At 44.2% G+C, this 16,883-nt stretch overlaps 2 protein-coding genes, 1 long non-coding RNA gene and 6 other non-coding genes across 72 annotated transcripts in view; 7 read left to right on the plus strand and 2 right to left on the minus strand.

The window, feature by feature from the left end:
* Positions 1–6,627, minus strand: part of ZBTB37 (zinc finger and BTB domain containing 37) — a 21,309-nt gene extending 14,682 nt beyond the window's left edge. For 8 of the 50 annotated variants that reach the window (XR_015273983.1, XR_015273982.1, XR_015273979.1 and 5 more), the window contains exons 1-2: positions 4,286–4,528; positions 1,074–2,025 (exon numbers count right to left, since the gene is read on the minus strand). Coding sequence is in view for 6 of the 50 variants with exons in the window: in XM_023948721.2 (XP_023804489.2) it covers positions 1,074–2,025; positions 4,286–4,469 (1,136 nt within the window). In the remaining 44 variants the exon portion in view is untranslated. Of the gene's footprint in view, positions 1–1,073; positions 2,026–3,940; positions 4,159–4,285; positions 4,529–5,841; positions 6,028–6,146 lie in introns of those variants that run through there. The other 42 variants (XR_015274020.1, XR_015274010.1, XR_015274006.1 and 39 more) reach the window with 20 other exon arrangements.
* On the plus strand, positions 6,266–12,115 carry LOC147651461 (uncharacterized). Of its 15 annotated transcripts, none has more exons than XR_015274026.1 (12): positions 6,266–6,399; positions 7,506–7,552; positions 8,054–8,096; positions 8,366–8,464; positions 8,778–8,808; positions 9,334–9,432; positions 9,894–9,918; positions 10,358–10,405; positions 11,095–11,161; positions 11,558–11,588; positions 11,783–11,825; positions 11,992–12,115. It is a non-coding gene; the product is annotated as an uncharacterized LOC147651461 (long non-coding RNA). The 15 variants fall into 15 exon arrangements; XR_015274025.1 differs by having other exon boundaries at positions 11,116–11,161; XR_015274033.1 differs by having other exon boundaries at positions 8,366–8,411.
* LOC111932874 (small nucleolar RNA SNORD74) lies at positions 7,089–7,167 on the plus strand. Its single transcript, XR_002866408.1, has one exon. It is a non-coding gene; the product is annotated as a small nucleolar RNA SNORD74 (small nucleolar RNA).
* Positions 7,918–7,984, plus strand: LOC111932870 (small nucleolar RNA SNORD75). The gene has a single exon (XR_002866404.1). It is a non-coding gene; the product is annotated as a small nucleolar RNA SNORD75 (small nucleolar RNA).
* On the plus strand, positions 8,216–8,297 carry LOC111932871 (small nucleolar RNA SNORD24). The gene has a single exon (XR_002866405.1). It is a non-coding gene; the product is annotated as a small nucleolar RNA SNORD24 (small nucleolar RNA).
* Positions 8,538–16,238, minus strand: HEBP2 (heme binding protein 2). Its single transcript, XM_023931659.2, has 5 exons — positions 16,033–16,238; positions 14,227–14,311; positions 13,990–14,125; positions 13,708–13,873; positions 8,538–13,187 (listed from the first exon to the last, which is right to left on the minus strand). The coding sequence occupies exons 2-5, from the start codon at positions 14,299–14,301 to the stop codon at positions 13,013–13,015; spliced, it is 552 nt and encodes a 183-aa protein (XP_023787427.1). The 5' UTR covers positions 14,302–14,311; positions 16,033–16,238; the 3' UTR covers positions 8,538–13,012.
* Positions 8,617–8,697, plus strand: LOC111932868 (small nucleolar RNA snR60/Z15/Z230/Z193/J17). Its single transcript, XR_002866402.1, has one exon. It is a non-coding gene; the product is annotated as a small nucleolar RNA snR60/Z15/Z230/Z193/J17 (small nucleolar RNA).
* On the plus strand, positions 10,978–11,053 carry LOC111932872 (small nucleolar RNA SNORD79). The gene has a single exon (XR_002866406.1). It is a non-coding gene; the product is annotated as a small nucleolar RNA SNORD79 (small nucleolar RNA).
* Positions 11,640–11,714, plus strand: LOC111932873 (small nucleolar RNA SNORD47). Its single transcript, XR_002866407.1, has one exon. It is a non-coding gene; the product is annotated as a small nucleolar RNA SNORD47 (small nucleolar RNA).
* Positions 16,239–16,883: the final 645 nt, after the last annotated feature.

A 16,883-nucleotide genomic window follows, 5' to 3' on the forward strand; every position in this document is an offset into this window, starting at 1 on the left:
ACTGAGTCATTTGGCTTCTAGTTCAGCAACAGAGAGGAATGAGTAAACCAATATGTGCCTGGTGACTCAGGAACTGTACAGTAGGACAGAAACCATTTCTCAGAGGACACCTCTCTTCCATCACCCTCCTCCTCCATTTCCAGTGTGAAACCTTAGGGATGTGATGGACTAGAGGTGGGAAACAGTGCATACAGACTGCAGTGCAAAAAGAGAGGCTAGAGACTAGATGATCCATTGAAAAGAGCTAAGGAAGTAGGAAAGCATCACTAACCAAGGGCCAGCTCAACATTCTTCCCACTGATTGATTTATTAAGTGACAAATGACAGAATATCCGCTGCTTCCAGGTAGCTTTTTCCCCATGGGGTTGAACTAGAAGAGAGGCAGATGTGAAGGGAAACCCTAGAATTACAACCTCCCCAAACAAAGCAGACCTGCCCTTTATGAAATCCATTCTCTGGCCCAAGCTTAGGGCAAGAAATCAAATGCTGGACTGGAGGAGAAGCAGATAGATGGAGAATCCAAACACAGCAGACTTCACCTCTCATTTTCAACAAAGGCTTTCTGCTCTCTCATACAAGTCAAAACAACAGTGGAGGCAACTAGGTTCCCCATTTCAACTGCCTCAGAAGATGTAAACCCAGGGCCCACTGCTGTCATGGACCACTGGGAAGACCTTGACCTACTGTTTCTCAGCCAGAACCATCTCCAGATCTTCAGGACAGAAGGCACCAGTGCAATGGAGATATGTAACATATATTGCATATGGCCTCATTAATCCAAATGCTGAATCTGGTATCTACTGAGGCTGAACTGAACATCTTCCTTAAAAAAAAAAAATCCTACCTCAGCTGAAATATTGAGGTAGAGATCCCAGCCTCTAAGAGATAATAAGTAATTTCCCAAGTTAGCCTGTACCTGGAGATCCTGGTCTGATCACTACCCAGCCAATGCTTAAGATGGCCAAAGGAAATAGAAAGAGGAAATGTTCCAAAGCAACTGACCCAGCCAAGTCAGAATCTTGCATAATCTCCTCTTACAGCCAAGGTGAATAATTATGTTTAAGAAAACCCACCTGTCGATCTCGCTGCTGGTTGGCCTGACCACTTTGGCTCCAGAGGAGCCTAAGGCAAAAGCCTCCTGGCCCAGCGATCCATGGCCCGTGGTGTCGATCACCATGGCCGTGACCTCCTCAGCGCTGCTCCCATCTTCTCCCGAGGGCTGGTGCTCTGTCCCCAGCCACTCCTCCAGGTTTTCCGTCTTAATGCGCACTCCTCCCAGCACCCGCACCTCCTCGTCGTTCTGTGTCCCGCGCTCTCCCATTCCTGTCTCAACATACCACTGTCCTGCTCTGTTAATCCGCAGGATGGGCTCCCTGCCTTCCACATCTGAACTCTGCTCAATTATTTGGGGGCTGGTGGACTCCTCAGGTGGGCTTAGCTCCCGAATGTCCAGCACTGTGCTAACCTGGCCCAGGCGACTCCCCTTGGGGGTGTTGTGATGTGGACTCAGGGAACGGTTTAGATTTGGTGTTGCCCGGTGAGACTCGGGTGGTCTCTCTTGATGCTTTGTTCTGGTCTGGCTCAATTCCACTTCCACCTCCGCCACATTAATTTTGAAATGAATCCCTTCAAGGATCTGCGTGCATTTGTCTATGATGTGCTGCATCTGCAAGAAACTGGCAGCTGTCAGGTAACTGATAATGTCAGCCAGCTGCAGACATATCCTGCCAGTGTAGCAGAAGGAGAGGAGCTGCTCAAAAACAGAAGGGTTCTTGATGACAGAGATAGACACAGTGCTCATCTCGTTCAGGGACATGTGGTCACGGAAGTAGGGTGAGCTGGCAGCCAGCACCACCTTGTGCGCACGGAAAGCCTGGCCCTGCACATTGACCACAATGTCACACAGCCGACCCTGCATGCGCAGCTGGTTCAGGTGGCTCAGAACAGAGTTACTGAAGTTAGGAATCTCCAGCTGAATGTTTCCACTCTTCTCCATGGTTTCCCAGCTGCAGGTGCACGACTCTGCTGGAAAAGGAGGAAAAGATCCCATGATTAGCACAGCCAATCATTTGAAATTAGAACACTCTTCACCTGCTTCCACACAGTTTGAAATGCTGGACTTTTTAGAGACCTTCCTCACCTGTTGAACTGTCACACACTTGGCAGCAGCTCTGTCACGAACAAGTGTGTTTGAGATTGCTTAAAAAAACATTACAAAAGCTCTCTGATCTCTCCATGGTATGCATCCCCTTGCACAAGAGCTTTGCTAAACCAGACCCTGACAGACCCACCCCCCATTCCCTGCAGCTTTAGCATGTGAAACACTTTGTTCTGCCAACCTCAATAAAAACACATCTGCATGTAAAAAGAACATTAAAAACGACACAGGTATTAAAAATAGCCACCTGATTGCATAATGGATTAAAATACACACCATTTGTATGTTCTAAGCATTTTGAAAAGAAAAAGTAATAAGCAAAGCTCATTTGTAAACAGGAACCGGAAAGGACACACCAGAACCTAAATCCTCCTGAGATTTTGGAAAAGTTGGCCAGCACACATCTGACCTCAAGGAATCCTAAGTGCCTTGTTAACCTGAGATATCCATCATATGTGGCACTTCTGACACATACCAGAAAATATATAACACAATATAATATATAACAGGAGGGTGAAAAAATAAGCTGTGGCCCAGAAGGGCTCAGAGGGATCTCAAGATCACTTCTGTAGGGTCCCAAGAGACTTCACTTTGGTCATCCTAAGTTCCTATCCTGGCCATACCCTAAGTGAGTAACTCCTGGACTTTTTCCTAAGTAGAGTAATAATGAGACTGTTCCACTCAGGCTACAATTCACAATGGTGCTGCTTTGCTTGGGCTGCAATCCAGATAAATGGTTTACCCAAGCTACACGTGGCTTATCCCTTGTTTTCCAGATTGGCTGGGATGTTCCTAGATATTCCCACCCCTACCACACAAGAGCTCCTGGTAGGCTCAGGGAGCACCTCACAGCCCAGCTGATGCAGACGAGGGACCCTTCACCACTCAGCCAAGTCCACTAAGGCTTATCAGGAGATCTCAGAGCAGGGCCAGGGAGGGGGGGCTTGGGGATGCACCACCACATCATCACATTTCATTTTGGCAAAGTTTGAAAAGAAGCCCTGACCATATACATTAAACATTTGGAATGAATAAAAGTGAGACATAAACTCATTAAAAAAAAAAAAAAAAAAAGTAAATAAGCTTGTTAAAGTCCACTCATGGCATAAGCAGCTTCCAAGCTGGATAGCATCTGAAGTGTGGATTGAGCAGAGTCTGGCAGATGTCAAAATCATTTAAAGCAGGCTGGGAATACCAAGGATCACAGTGCCCACTCTCCACTCTGAGGAATCTCCAAATCTAAGGGATTGGCACATGAAGAGCATGTCTGCCTTAGGAGGACTTTTTATCTGGAATTTCTGAACACTGCAGCATGTCCATATGCCCAAGCAGGCTTTGTGCAAACTTGGCAAACCCAATTATTAAATATGAAGCTGCAGGACAGCCTCTCAATCTTGTGGAGTTGTGTCAAGGGATTTCTGAGTGGCAGGATGGCTGCGTGTCCCTGGGGAAGTCAGATCAGAGTGCACAAAGCTTCACAAGGTGCAGCTGAACAGTGCCAGGTCTTAGGGCTTTTTCTATCCTTCCCCTATCACAGAATCATTTATGTTGGAAGGGACCTTAAAGCCCATCCCATTCCAACCCCCTGCCATGGGCAGGGACACTTTCCACTAGCCCAGCTTGCTCCAAGACCTGTCCAATCTGGCCTTGGACACTGCCAGTGATCCAGGGGCAGCCACAGCTTCTCTGGGCAACCTGTGCCAGGACTTCATTACCCTCACAGGAAACAATTTCTTCCCAATATCCAATCAAAATCTACTCTCTGTCAGTGGGAAGTCATACCCCCTTGTCCTGTCACTCCATCCCTTGTAAATAGTTTTTCTCCATCTTTCCTGTCAGCTCCTTCAACTGGAAGGCCATAGCTAGGTCATCCTGAAGCTTCTCCTCTTCAGGCTGAACAACCCCAATTCTCTCAGCCTTTCCTCACATCAGAGCTTCTCCACCTCTCTGATCATCTTGGTGCCTCCTTTGGACTCACTCCAACAGCTCCATGTCCTTCCCTTTTAGGAGAAAGCAACAAACCCCACAAAAATCAGGAAACCACAGTGCACAGGTCTGTCAACACAGCATTGGGAGCAGAACATCAACTGCACAGAACAAAGGGAAATAGAAAACCCAACATGTTACCTGGAATGCTGTGAGTTACATGCAGTGGGAAAGAAATGGGGGTACTGCCTTCTCTTTTTCTTCTGATGTAGTAAGAAGAAAACTTGTTGCCCCCTTCCCCTTTAGGAGGCAAAAAGAAAGAAAAAATTAAGTGCAGAGGAATTGGGTTCTCCCAAGCACAGTTGTGAACATCAAGCTCTGTCATTCTTGGTTTTGGTGGAGGATCTAGCAGCAGGATTAGCTCACCATTTCCCCAAAATAGTTGTTCCTAAAGCAGTAAGCCTCAGGGTACACTCTCAAGAAAGGCAAGGGTGAAACACCCTTGCCAAGACCATGAGCACCCAGGGAGGCAAGAGAGAGGCAGAGGCTGAGCTTGGGATATACAGAAAGAGAAGGGCAAAAAAAAATCATCAGACCTTAACTGATGAGCATGGCTGGGCATGGCTGTGGAGCAAAGGCAGCTGCTCCCCAGAGAGCCCAACAAATTATCTGTGAGCTCCTGCTCAGAAGGCAGGGAAAATCCATCTACTCTTTATAACCCACAGAGCTCTGCTCACTTCAGTGTCAAGGAAACCCCGTGTTATGATCCACTCAGAGACTGGTGAGAGGGAATCTGACTCTTGGTTCCAACTACCCTGTCAGAGGCTGATTAAGGAACCTGAGTAAGGGAACCTCTAGTCAGCTTCTGCACCTCAGCCACAGGGCAATGACATCCTGATTTCTCTCTTCTCTGGGAAGTCTGTCACCTCCACCCACCTTTATTTGCAGGCTGAGCTGAGTCAGCACAGGGCACACACTGAGACACTGCCATTTAAAAATCTGAAATGTCACCAGCTGAGACTCAGACTTTAGTTATGTCAGCAAATGCCACCCAGCCTGTGAGGCAGCTACCAGGAGCGGGTGGAATTCTTGAGCCATCAGGTAAGAAGCAGAGACAGACTGCCCAGCAGATGATGTCACCCTGGAAGCTGCACTGAATACTCTCAGCTTTTGCATTGAGATTTACTGTAATTGGGCAGCTTCACAGAATCACAGAATATCCTAAACTGGAAGAGACTCACACTGAGTCCAACTCCTGGCCCTCCACAGACACCTCAACAATCCCACTCTGTGCCGAAGAGCATTGTCCAAACACCACTGGAGCTCTGACAGCCGGCTGTGACCATTCCCCAGAGAGCCTGCTCAGTGCTCGACAACCCTCTGGGGGAAGAACTTTTTTCTTATATCCAGACTAAACCTCCCCTGACACAACTCCAGCCGTTCCACAGGTCCTGTCCCCGATTCCAGAGAGAGCTACTTAAAATCCCAGAATGGTTTAGGTTGGAAGGGACCTTAAAGCTTATCCCGTTTCACCCCCTGCCGTGGGCAGGGACACCTTCCACTACAGCCCAGCTTGCTCCAAGACCTGTCCAATCTGGCGTCGGACATTGCCAGATATCCAGGGGAAGCCACAGCTTCTCTGGGCAACCTGTGCCAGGACCTCACTACCCTCACAGGTAACAATTTCTTTCCAATAAATCTCTTTGGCTACTTGCACATTCTAAGGGGATTCCAACAACTATAAAAACAAACGTAACTCTAAACTGAGACGGGCGGCGGTGGCTTCTCGCCCGCCCCCACCCCGCGCACGGGACCCGGTTCACAAAGCCCGGTGTCTCCCCGCCCCATCGTTCCGGGACCCTTCTGAAGCGGGGCCCACGGCTCGTTCTGACCCATGACAGCCACGCCGCACCGGACCGGGAGTGCGCGGGGCGGGCGGGGCCAACCTCCCCCAGCCCCCGCCCCTTCCACCCTTGGCCCCGCGAGGCGGCGGCCCGCGCCCGCCCCTCCGCACCCCCGGAGCCCCGGGCGGCTTCGCCTGCCCCTCCCGGCCCAGCCTCACCTGCCGGGGGTGGGAAGGGCCCGCAGCGCCGGCCCGGAACCGAAACGCGCCAGCGCCAGCCGCGCCCCGGAAGGAAACTCCATGAGGCCTGTAAGGCCTCCGCCTCGCCCCTGTCTGCGGACTACACCCCAGTGGGTGTGGCTGCGTCATCACCACGTGACTTATGTTATATAAGGAACGGTCACGGGTAGTTCTTCCTCTTTTTTTGGTCCCGTGGCGCTGGCTGTGTTGTGTGCTGGCTACGGCCTCGCTGGTGAGTGGGGGCCGATTCCACGCTCGGGGTGCGGCGGTACCGGTCTGGGGAACGGTATAAGGGCCCCGTGAGTGCGGGTCGGTCGCCGATGCGAGATGGCGAGGGAGGATTAAGGTGGATTGCGTGGCCGGGTTTCTTCGCGGCCTAGGCCTGCGGGGGCTGTGCCTCATGGCGGCCCTGGGGGGTGTGAGGGAGATTCTGTAAAGCCCCACACGGGTTTGGGAGAGTAACGGCTCAGGGTGATACCTCAGGCGTTGAGTTACGGGGTCTTGTCTACCAGTCTGTTATGTGTAAGATGTGGTCGTGTGCAGTATGTCGAAGTCACATGCCCGCTGCAAATACCAACAATAGGTCTTCGCTTTTTGTGGGCTTGGATTTTTTTTAATTGCATTGGGCTTTAAGGAGCTTGTTTTTGCAGATAAATGGAAAACGTCGTGTATAAAGCAGTAGTAGCATTATGGAAGGATTAAGGATCCCTGCCCAGCTGGGAGTGCATGTATTGTAGAAGGGTTAAGGACGGGCTTCACAGTTACAAGGCTGCTAGACTTTGAGAAGCATTTGGACAGTGCTCTCAGGCACGTGTGGTGGCTCTTGGCTATAGTCCTTTACAAGTCTAAGAGTTGGACTCCGTGGTCCTTGTAAGTCCTAACTCAGCACATTTAAAGAAAAATGGCTTACTTCACTTCCGTATGCTCTGCACATGATGAAAATTATGTTGGTAGGGACATCTGAGAGGGTGATGAATGCCAACATATCTGAGCTGGGCATGGAATGCTTCTGATAGCCTATCTGGGATGGCTGAGACACCACTGGGCCTTTCTAAGCAGCCTAAGTTCACACGTGCCTGGCTGCCCCGGTGATAAAACACCAGAATCGATGATGTAGAAAGCAAAGTAGTTTAGTAATCACATCCTGCTTAAAAATACTTAATAGCAATTAATTTTTGTGTTTTCAATTCTTCAAAAAGCTGAAATTCAGATTGCATCAGAGGAAATCTTCAAACTCAAAGTATTTTGGACGTTGCTTGGATTTTTCAAAGTAATAGTTTTGAATATTGCATTATTTTTGGGAGAAGAAAAACTAATGTGCTTTCTTGTTTTTTTCAGTTCAACATGCATCAGCTACACTCTTCCTTCTTGTGGCTTCAGTACAGGTAAATGTTGCTTCTGAAATACAGCGTTAAAATTAACAAATGTTGGATTTGTGTATACCAACTAGACTGGAGTACTGTTGTATCAGGGAGTTACAGTATCAGCAGTTGTAATTCAGGTGTTGTCTGTAGTGTCTTGGGGCAGGCCTCACTTTTCTGCTGGAAGTCACCTGTTCATTTGTCCTGGAGTGTGTCTGTGAACTACTGCTCATACTGTAACCAGACTACAAGAGTACCCCTGGGTCGCTTTTTTTCCTTCCTTACTGCTGTTTCTTTGTTCACAACAATAAATAATGTTTTTAAAAAACTGCCTGGAGTATGTTGTCTAAAATGGGTAATTACAGGGATTGATGTTAAGTAAATCTCAAAGCCTGTGATGGTTTCAGTATAAGAGTAGTGGACAGAAGTGATTTCTGAAAACTCAGTTCTGAGGCTTTCTGATGTGGTTCCCCCAGAGAAGCTCCCTAGTTCTGCAAACATCTCTAACTCTTTTATCTCTTCCAGATCTGCCCCCGAATGTGGAGACTTAAAGCTGTTTCTTCCCAAGGTAAAAAAAAAAAATCTTGAAAATTAAATATAAAATGGTGCTTAGTGTTTGTCTAGCTAGCATCTTCTGCTCTGATATCAGAAAACAGCTTAATTCCTTGAGCAAAGCTATCTCTCTGGTGCCACAGTGATGACACTTATTTGCTACTCTTGACCAAGAGAGTGATGAGCAATTTTACCACCATAACAGTTTTCTGAGGCACAACAACATAAAATTCCCCTTGATGCTTTGATTGCTGAATATACTGTTTACAAGTTCTTTTCTTCTAGAACTTGAATCCTGCACTTCAGAGATACATAGAAGAAACATCACCTGGTGAGAAATATGCACTTCATGTTGAGGTTTCTTCCACTGAGCTGTTTAAACATGTCAGTAAGAAGGACGGGATGCATTTTATGATTAACTTCCACTAAGAACAGAAACAATTTATACTTGCTAGTATTCAAACTTTTAAATATTACATTTTTAATTGGGAAAACTTGCTTGTCAAAGCAGTCACAAGAGGTAATTGCTTGGTGCACAGATACAGTGATGATGGCATAGTTCAGCAGAATATCCTGTGATGAACACTTTTGTTCTTCGCCCCTATCTGATGTATCTGGCTCTTGTGGTCTCCCAATAGGAGCTGTGGGCTTGGGTGCAAAGGCTGAAGGGATCTGATTTTGTTTTCTATTGTTGCAGGCACTGACAGATTAAACTAAGCTGTTACAAGGTAAATACTGCATCAATGGCATCTGAGAACTCATTTCATCCCTGCTATCTGGAAAGGCTGTTGTGTGATGACTGCATAGTTCAGCAGATAACCTGTGGTGATCACAGTTACTGTCTTAACCCTCCTGTCTGATTCAGCCTCCTGTAGCTTAGGCTATTTCAAACAAATCATGTGGGAAGCTGAAGGTGAAACACTTTATTTTGTTCCATGAATGTGTTTTAAAAGTATCTCAGTAGACCAGTAAGTGGGTTAAACATCAAAAAAGTCGAGTAAGATGAATGGAAATGTTGAGAGTGGGATGTAGTTATGAAGTCAAGCACAGAATATAGGAAAATTAAGGTTAATTAGTGTTAGTACTCCAGGTTCTGGAAGTCTTTTGTTCTGAAAGTCTTTTGTTGCTTTGTGGACTGCCCTGGATGGAGGAGCCCTATGTCTCTTGTGTGAGAAACTATTTAACCTGTTACTGATGTTGGTGAAGACAAGACCTTCCTAATTAAAAGTAATTAATAAACCTTTGTTTTTCAGATGGATGCTACTTTTGTCTGTGCCGCATTTGAGAGATTGCTTTTAGAGATCTTGCAAATTCATTTTGTTCTTAAAAAATGTGAGGTGAAGATTAGTACCGTAAGTGTACCTTTAGCTTACTGTCTTTCAGAGTAAGAGCATGAAATAATTATGGTGTTAATGATCTGTAAAATTTTCTTGTTGAAACTAAATGGTGAATGCCACATTACTGTGAATTTAGTGTCTGAAATTATTTTCCTTAACATGCACAACTTCAATACACAAAGCTCAGGTCACTGAGCTTTGCAATTGCAAAGTTTGCTCCTTCATGCAATTTCAGCACACTCTGGAGTTGAGGAATGAACATATCACAGCGTTGGAGAGTGCTAGGAGATGGCTTTACACCCTGCTTTCAGAGGGGGTATGGGAGTGTTGCAGCTTACTGTAAATGATGTTGAATCAGGTCTCTGATCCCCATGAGGATAAAACTTGACCAAACCCTGATACAGTATTTTACTTGAACTGTTCTTACTGCTATAACTTCTGCTGGACCCTGCCTAATACCAAATTCTTCTTTGCAGACTTCCAAATGTTTCTCATTGTGAAGTAAGTACTTGTTTTAACTTCTAAGTATTAGGACTTCAACATGGGCTTGTAAGTTTTTAACAGCTTCTCAGCTAGGGGAAAAGGGACAAGGCTGGTTGTGTCTTGCATCTTGGCCGAAACAGGAGGGTGTTTTAAAGGGGGACAGCTCACTGGTGCCCAGTCTTTACAGGCTGGTGTGTGCTAAACTCATCATTGTGAGCTCTTGAATTTGCTCTGATAGCACTATTTAAAGTATTTACCTTCTTCCCCATAGCAGCCTAGCCCTTTAGCAAGGCTGCACAGGGGCTGACAGTGTGAGCTGCCTGTGTGATGAGATGCGACTGCCTTGACTTCAATCATGGAGGTCTTTAATTAGCTCTATCTGACTGCAGGCGCCTGACTTGAATTTCTTCCTTCTGTGCTTGTTTCTGTACTGTCCTAATGATTTGCTTTGATCCAGGTGTGATGGAACTGGGAAGTGATGGACCTGGTAGTGCTCCCAGCAAAAGTAAGTTGCTAACACATGAGTGACTGCTCAGAACTGTGTGATACAGGGAATGAGAAAGTTACTGGATTCTTACCTTTACAGTGCAGCTGCAGCATTAAGCAGGGTTCTTGATGATTTTATTATACTTTCCAGGTAAAAAGCTCACAGATTTGCCAGCAGCCTGTAGGATTCATTCACCCAAGGTGCTGCATATCTCAAATTTAAAATTACCTGCTTTCTGTGACTAAAAACAAATAGTGGTGACCATTTAAAATGTGTAACTGCTGTAGACTATTTAAATTCCTATTTGATAAGAAAAGCTCTATGCTACCATGTTGTCACACATTCTGGGCTGAACAAATGCAATACAATTACTTGCTATTAAACTTGCTATTTAAATTTAGTGGACTCTTCCATGGAGTAGCACTGATCTTGAATGCTTATGTGATAAATAGTTTATCTCAATGGCTAGATCAGAGCTCTTACGGTGAAGTGAATGAAGATACGGTTTTGGGAGTAAGGTCCCAAATTTCAAGGTCAGATCCCCTTTAAAGGACAAACCAGAGATGTAACATTAACCTGGTCTTGGCATGTACTGTTTGTGATGAATTCTAAGCAATGGGAATCTCTCTGAAAGAGGCTGAGGAGAACTCTTGTGCTGAAACAGTACTCACAAACACACTCTCAAACCACTGCCAAAAATGTGCTAGTACAATTTCACATCTTCACAGGATGAAGCTTGAATGGAGTTTAAGAAACAAAATAGATGTGTCTGAGGTAAGTGCAGAATACATGGGGTTTAATAATTTCTGGAATAGTGTCTTTGCACTGAATGCTTTAATAGTGGTGCCTAGAATTAGTCCTATAAGATACCTGCTTTGTCTTCCCTTTATTGTATGTGCCTGTTCTGTGGGCCCTACTGTAACATGGCACTCAGGAATTAAAATAAAAAAGTCCCTGATTCTTCCAATGTTAGTAGTTTTGTATTTCCAATTAAGTTAGCAGTTATAAGCTTTGTGTATCCTATTTGGGTGTTGCAAGCTGAACTCATAAGATGCCAGCTAAAAGTCAGTTTCCTTTTAGGTAAAATAGTTTGGTGAATAGAAATTAATGGATAAATAAACTTTGCATATATAATACTGCTGTTATTCTGAAAGTACTTTTCTTTGTTAGGAAGGGACTTCTGTCTGCAGCCTCACTGTGGGTAAGTCCACACAGCAAACTAATTGAATTAAAAGCTTCTGGAAATATTTGTAGCCACTGATGAAATTGATTCTGCCAAATGAATTACTGTGATATTACCCTTTCCGTTCCTTTTCCATCTGAGGTTACAAAGCTGTTGTGGAGCTTTTAGTAGTTGTGCTGCTATGTATGCAAACTGTTTTTTTTCTAATTTAGGTAAAGAGGCAACTCTGAAACTGGCAAATGAAGAGTTGAGAAGGTGAGTGTAACTGTTGTAATAATGTTATTTGTTGGAACAAGTGATGACAACCTTAGCTTGAACTCTCTCACTGAACAGAGATGAAAATCTATGGTCTGAGATGTTCCCATCAAGTGTATTGGGCTGGTTTGGTACCTTATAATGATTCTTATGTCTGTCTTAATAGGTGGAAGATTGCTCATAAATGGGTTACACTTGCATGAACAGCACTAAAAAAGCCAATGTGTTCTTATCTCACCGGTAATGTTTGCCTGATGCTGATTGGAGCCAATAAAAATCTGCAAACCCTACCTGGTGTTGTGACATCCTTTCTGGCTGCAACAACTTGATGTAAAACACCTTCAGTCTGCTATATTAAGATTGAAAATGTTTAATTTAGTGCAGGGACTAAACTATATTAGACACTTAGTCTTATCTGAGGTGTCAAGTACTGCTGGTGTGCAGGCTGCAGGTGACCATATTTAGACAAAGCTAAATAACTTAAGGAGTATTTCAAGTGTTGAAGAGCTAAACTTGTTTATTTGCTACTAACATAATAGTCTACTAGTAATCCTGCTATTATGTGTTCAGGTGCAGATCTTCTCAGATCAAGTGTACAGCTTGGACTTGGTAACCCTTTTCCAAGGGTTCTGAATTAAACAACACATTTGGCCTTCAGGAGGAAAAAAAGTTCAGTTGGAGAGGTGCGAGATTTTGATAATACTAATTAATAACAGTTACTGTTTGAGTCACTAAAAAACATCTGCTAAGATGTTATTGCTTTCTAATGCTCATTAATGGAAACTTGCTTCTCTTAAAAGTTCATTTAAATACATCCCTGGTGTCAAGGGTGATGTCAATATGAGGAAAGTCAATTTATGAAAGTCAGTTAGGAAGAACTCCCTTTCCATAACATTTCAACTAGTCCTGTAGCATGTCTAATAGGGAGTAAAGCTATGTAGCTAAACTTCAACAAGATTATTTTCAGATAGTCAATAAGAGGAGTAAGTTTGTTTCCTGCTCAGTCCACCTGGTGTCTTGAATTGCCTTTTGAACTGGTTTTAGCCAGAAGAGTGCTTCGTCCTAGAGAAAGTAAAGACATTGTGTCCATTCAAATTAATGCTCTTCTGCACTAGAGCAAAAAGCCAATACTAAGGTCTGTTTTCATCCAGAGCTGATTAGTAGCCTCTTAAAATTCTCCCATCATGTTACTTTTTAAAATACCACACTTCATTATGCCTGTTAAAGAGCTTGAAGGGACTGTCATAGCCTGCAGTGTAAAAGAAGTCTTCGTGGAATGGTTGGCCTCTGTTTCTTAAGGTTCTGGCCAAGATGTCAGCTTCCTCAGCATATTTCTCTGGGGTGGCAAATCCACCGAAGGACCTGGTAAAAGTGAGGGAAATTTTTTGGTTCAAGTCCCTGGCTTTATTTTCAGACAAAAACTTCAGACTTGCAAAGCTAGTTTGAGCACTTTGGATGCAGTTTGTAGTTAGTTGAGTAACACAAGTATTTTGTCTGTTTTCAAATATAAGATTTAAAACAAGCAAACACCCAGGTAACAACTGCCCTGCATGTGTTGTGGCAGTTCAGGACTACAAATAAGAGTGCTGGGAGAATGGTTTAGATGTTCTGTAGAACAAGCTGTCATCAGAAGATGATTCTGGAGGCTGCATCTATGAAAATCAATGCAATTTTCAATGGTCTTGAAAAAAAAAAAAAATCTGTTTCATAACTTGGTCACTTGACTGTGGTAAGACACCCAAGCATAAGATCTAATGGCTGGATTTTAGCAATTGAAACTCTGAACAGTAAGGTGTATCCACACTTAGTATCTCTTAAGAAAATGCAGTCCACACTTAAAGGAGGGCTGATTCATCAGGTGTCAGCTGCTGGTTTTGCTTACCGGACAAAAAGAGGTGCTGCCTTCCTTTCCTCAATGAACACATTGGAGTCAGTGGGCTGTGGGGGGCAGTCCTGGTGTTCAAATGGCACAAAGAAAGAGATCTTGAAGTCTGTGCAGCCTGATTTTACCAGGCAGGTCACTGGCACAGTCATATCAATCTTCATTTCTAGGGGAAAGGAAAACCAGGTGTCTAAGCTGCATCTCCTGGGTCCTCTATTGTTATTTATATTATTATTTATATTAATTAATTAATTCTTTCAATTCAAAACTGTCATGTTCTACCTTTTTCGTTCTTTCCTTGGATGTAGTGGAAGAGTTTCCAGAAGCCCTGGCGCATTGCTTCCTTCTGGGTTTCTCCCCTAATGACTGTACTGACCCACTTTGCTGTCTCATACTGACGCAGTTCATAGTCCTTTGCCTGAAAGGCAGCAAAAGTCACAGAAACCACATGTTCACAGGTGTTAACAGAAGTTAGTAGCTACTTTATCCAAATCAGCATACAAGTATTGTTCCAGTTACCACTGCCTCTGCTGAGCTCCAGCGAGGGGACTTCAGGTCCAGGGACAGAAATGTTTGCTTGAAGGACTTGATCATCTTACCAGAGCTGGAAGGGAGACACAGTTCATTGGCATCTCTTAAATATGGCACTAGGGCTTTTCAGTTGTAGCTGAACTGGTGGAAGGCCTGAAAAAAGGCTGAAACCTATTTAGCCCTGCAGGAACAGAGCAGCAGGACCAGGAAACTACCTCTACTGGAGGAAGGGAATTTTGTGAAAATCTGAAAGTTAAAAGGACTTAAGTCTTCCCTTCTGGATGAAAAACCAGTAGTGGTTTGGTGGGTGATCTGGTGTTGACTGTGTCCTTAACTATTTGGCCTATCATGATAGCTGATGACTTTCTTAAAGGCCTTTAGCCTCAGAGTCCTGTGGATAAATGAGTTTTTGCATCTCTGAATGAATAACTATTTTCCTCCATAGTCTTCACATGTGAGGAAAAAAGGTAAAAACTTAAAAACACTGTCCCAAACAAAGCGAGTGAAAGTATTCAAAACCACTGTTGAAATAATCAGATCTAGTTGGACGCTGAGCTTTTAGTGGCCTCCATATATAACTTCTTTTGTTGACCAGGCAGACTGTAGTGTGACACCTACATTCTGACAGTCTCTGCCTTCTGTTATATTACAATGTCCTTTGCCCTTTGTGTTGCAAAGGGTACATAATTCAGTGATTATCTAGATTCTTAGGTCATAGAATGTTGTCTTCTCAGGCTATAACTAAATTACCTATTTCTTGGGCAGCAATGTGAGTTTTGTAAAACCAACTGCTTTGTGCTACTTAACGACTTCCTTGGCTGTTCCATCTTCTTGCAATATCTGGACTGCTGTTGAATTCTATTAATCCCCTTCCATACCCTGCCTAGAGGTGGCTATAAAGAGTTCTTGGGATCTGAAGTTGAAAAGTTTTTATTAAAGCACACCAATAAAAAGGTCACAAGCTCTGGTGGTACTGTGTTCCTTTAGAATGTAAAGTAGTATGTGGAACCATTTAACTATTGAGCTTTTTCTAGCAGCACTTTCAGTTATCACCATAGATCAAGGGAAGGTCTGTATCAAACAGCTGGATACAGCTACTAGTAGTAAAGGCAGGTGCTGTTCCTTCTCTGTCCCAGCCTGAAGGTGCATCATCCCCAGCAGACCTGACCAGAATGACGGTTACCAGAGACTGTTGCATAGTTGTACTCTATTAATAGATTTTGTTCATGGTGTTAACAAGTCAACAAAGCATCATGAAGCAGAAAGCCATATAATTAGAAGCAAATAGAAGCAATTACACTGAAACTTCCTGCAACAATTAATTGCCACTTCAAAGACAAAGATGCTGCTTAATCACTTCTATTGGCTACTGAATGAGCTAGTTTCTCTTTACTGGCTAATTCCAGCTGCTTCCCAACATACTTTTCCTTAACTACTACTGGGTAGCCCTCACAGCTCTGGATTTTGTAACTTTATGGATAGTACTGTCAGTGACTGCCTGTTAGAAATATTTTTTAATACCTAAATCAATGCTTTGGGATGGAAGAGACAAATGGAAGAATCTTCCAGATACAGTTGAATTTTTTTAGATGTACAGGAAAGCTGAACTTTGAAATTTCCATTTCTTCTTATAAATATGTCTATAGGGTGCTTAGGTTTTTTTTCTGCAGCTGTTAATACACAGGCCAAAGGGACAGGCAGTAAGGTTACACTGCTAGCACAAGTGCAGCCAGAATATGCCACTCCACAAACTACTAGTGCTATTAAAGAAGCGGAGAAGGTAGAGGTACTTACAGTTTCAGCTGTCCTTGTCCTTCTAGATGTTGCAGTGTGTCCTGTCTAGGCTGCACATCCTCGTAAGGTGCTGCATGTCAGTATTTTTTGAGTTTGAGCAAGCTCCTCCCATGCCCCAACCCTACTGGAGGGGGCTGCTGTTAAAAAAAAACAGAAGGCTGGAGCCTTGTCCTGCTGTGAGTCTCATTGGAGAGCCCCCACGCAAATGCCAAAAGCCCCACCTACTACCCATAAGGCAGCACTGGAACTAGTGTGTGATCTGGCTCCATAAACAGTTTTGCACTCTTGTGTAATTTCCCTTTCGCCGTGGCTGTGTGGCTACTTATGACAGGGTCAGTGGCAGGTTTTGTGCCCTGGGGGAAAGGATTTCACATAAATAACATATCTCTCCCACCACTCAGTTTGAATTATGAGAGAGTTGATACTATACAGAATGCCAGCTTCTTTTTGCTGCAGAGGTAAAGGGTAGGTAGAAATCTGGCTGCATGCTCTGCTGAGACCATCCTCACGAGATTTTTGCTGGCATGTTATGAAAGAGACAGTGTTCTCTGATGCCTGGCTGTTCTGAGCTGTATTTGAGGTTAATCAGTCCTCCTAGCCCTTGGATATCTGCACAAAGGGGTTATGCAAAGCTATTGTGAAATCCTGTCCTGCTTATAATGCACACAGCAAAGCTGGGCTCTTCATTTAGCCAGCTGCAGCTCCATAGTTTGGTACCAGCACAATAGGGTAGATTAAACTCGACAGTTTGTATTCTGAGAACACCTCTCAGTTAGTCATGGTTTGTGCAAATTCTTTGCAGCCAAATTCAGCTGAGCTCTCAGGGGCATTTGATATCAATAGCTGGGAAT

This window comes from Cyanistes caeruleus, chromosome 9 (genome assembly GCF_971803275.1).
Source record: "Cyanistes caeruleus chromosome 9, bCyaCae1.hap1.1, whole genome shotgun sequence".
NCBI classification, from domain to species: Eukaryota; Metazoa; Chordata; class Aves; order Passeriformes; family Paridae; genus Cyanistes; species Cyanistes caeruleus.

What these genes read in the sequence shown, in the direction of transcription:
- HEBP2 (XM_023931659.2), bottom strand. Translation starts at nt 14,301, where the DNA reads ATGATCAAGTCCTTCAAGCAAACATTTCTGTCCCTGGACCTGAAGTCC. An exon ending in CCAAGGAAAGAACGAAAAAG is followed by an intron (nt 13,874 to 13,989) that starts GTAGAACATGAC and finishes CCTTTCCCCTAG; the next exon opens with AAATGAAGATTGATATGACT. An exon ending in GCAGCACCTCTTTTTGTCCG is followed by an intron (nt 13,188 to 13,707) that starts GTAAGCAAAACC and finishes CACTTTTACCAG; the next exon opens with GTCCTTCGGTGGATTTGCCA.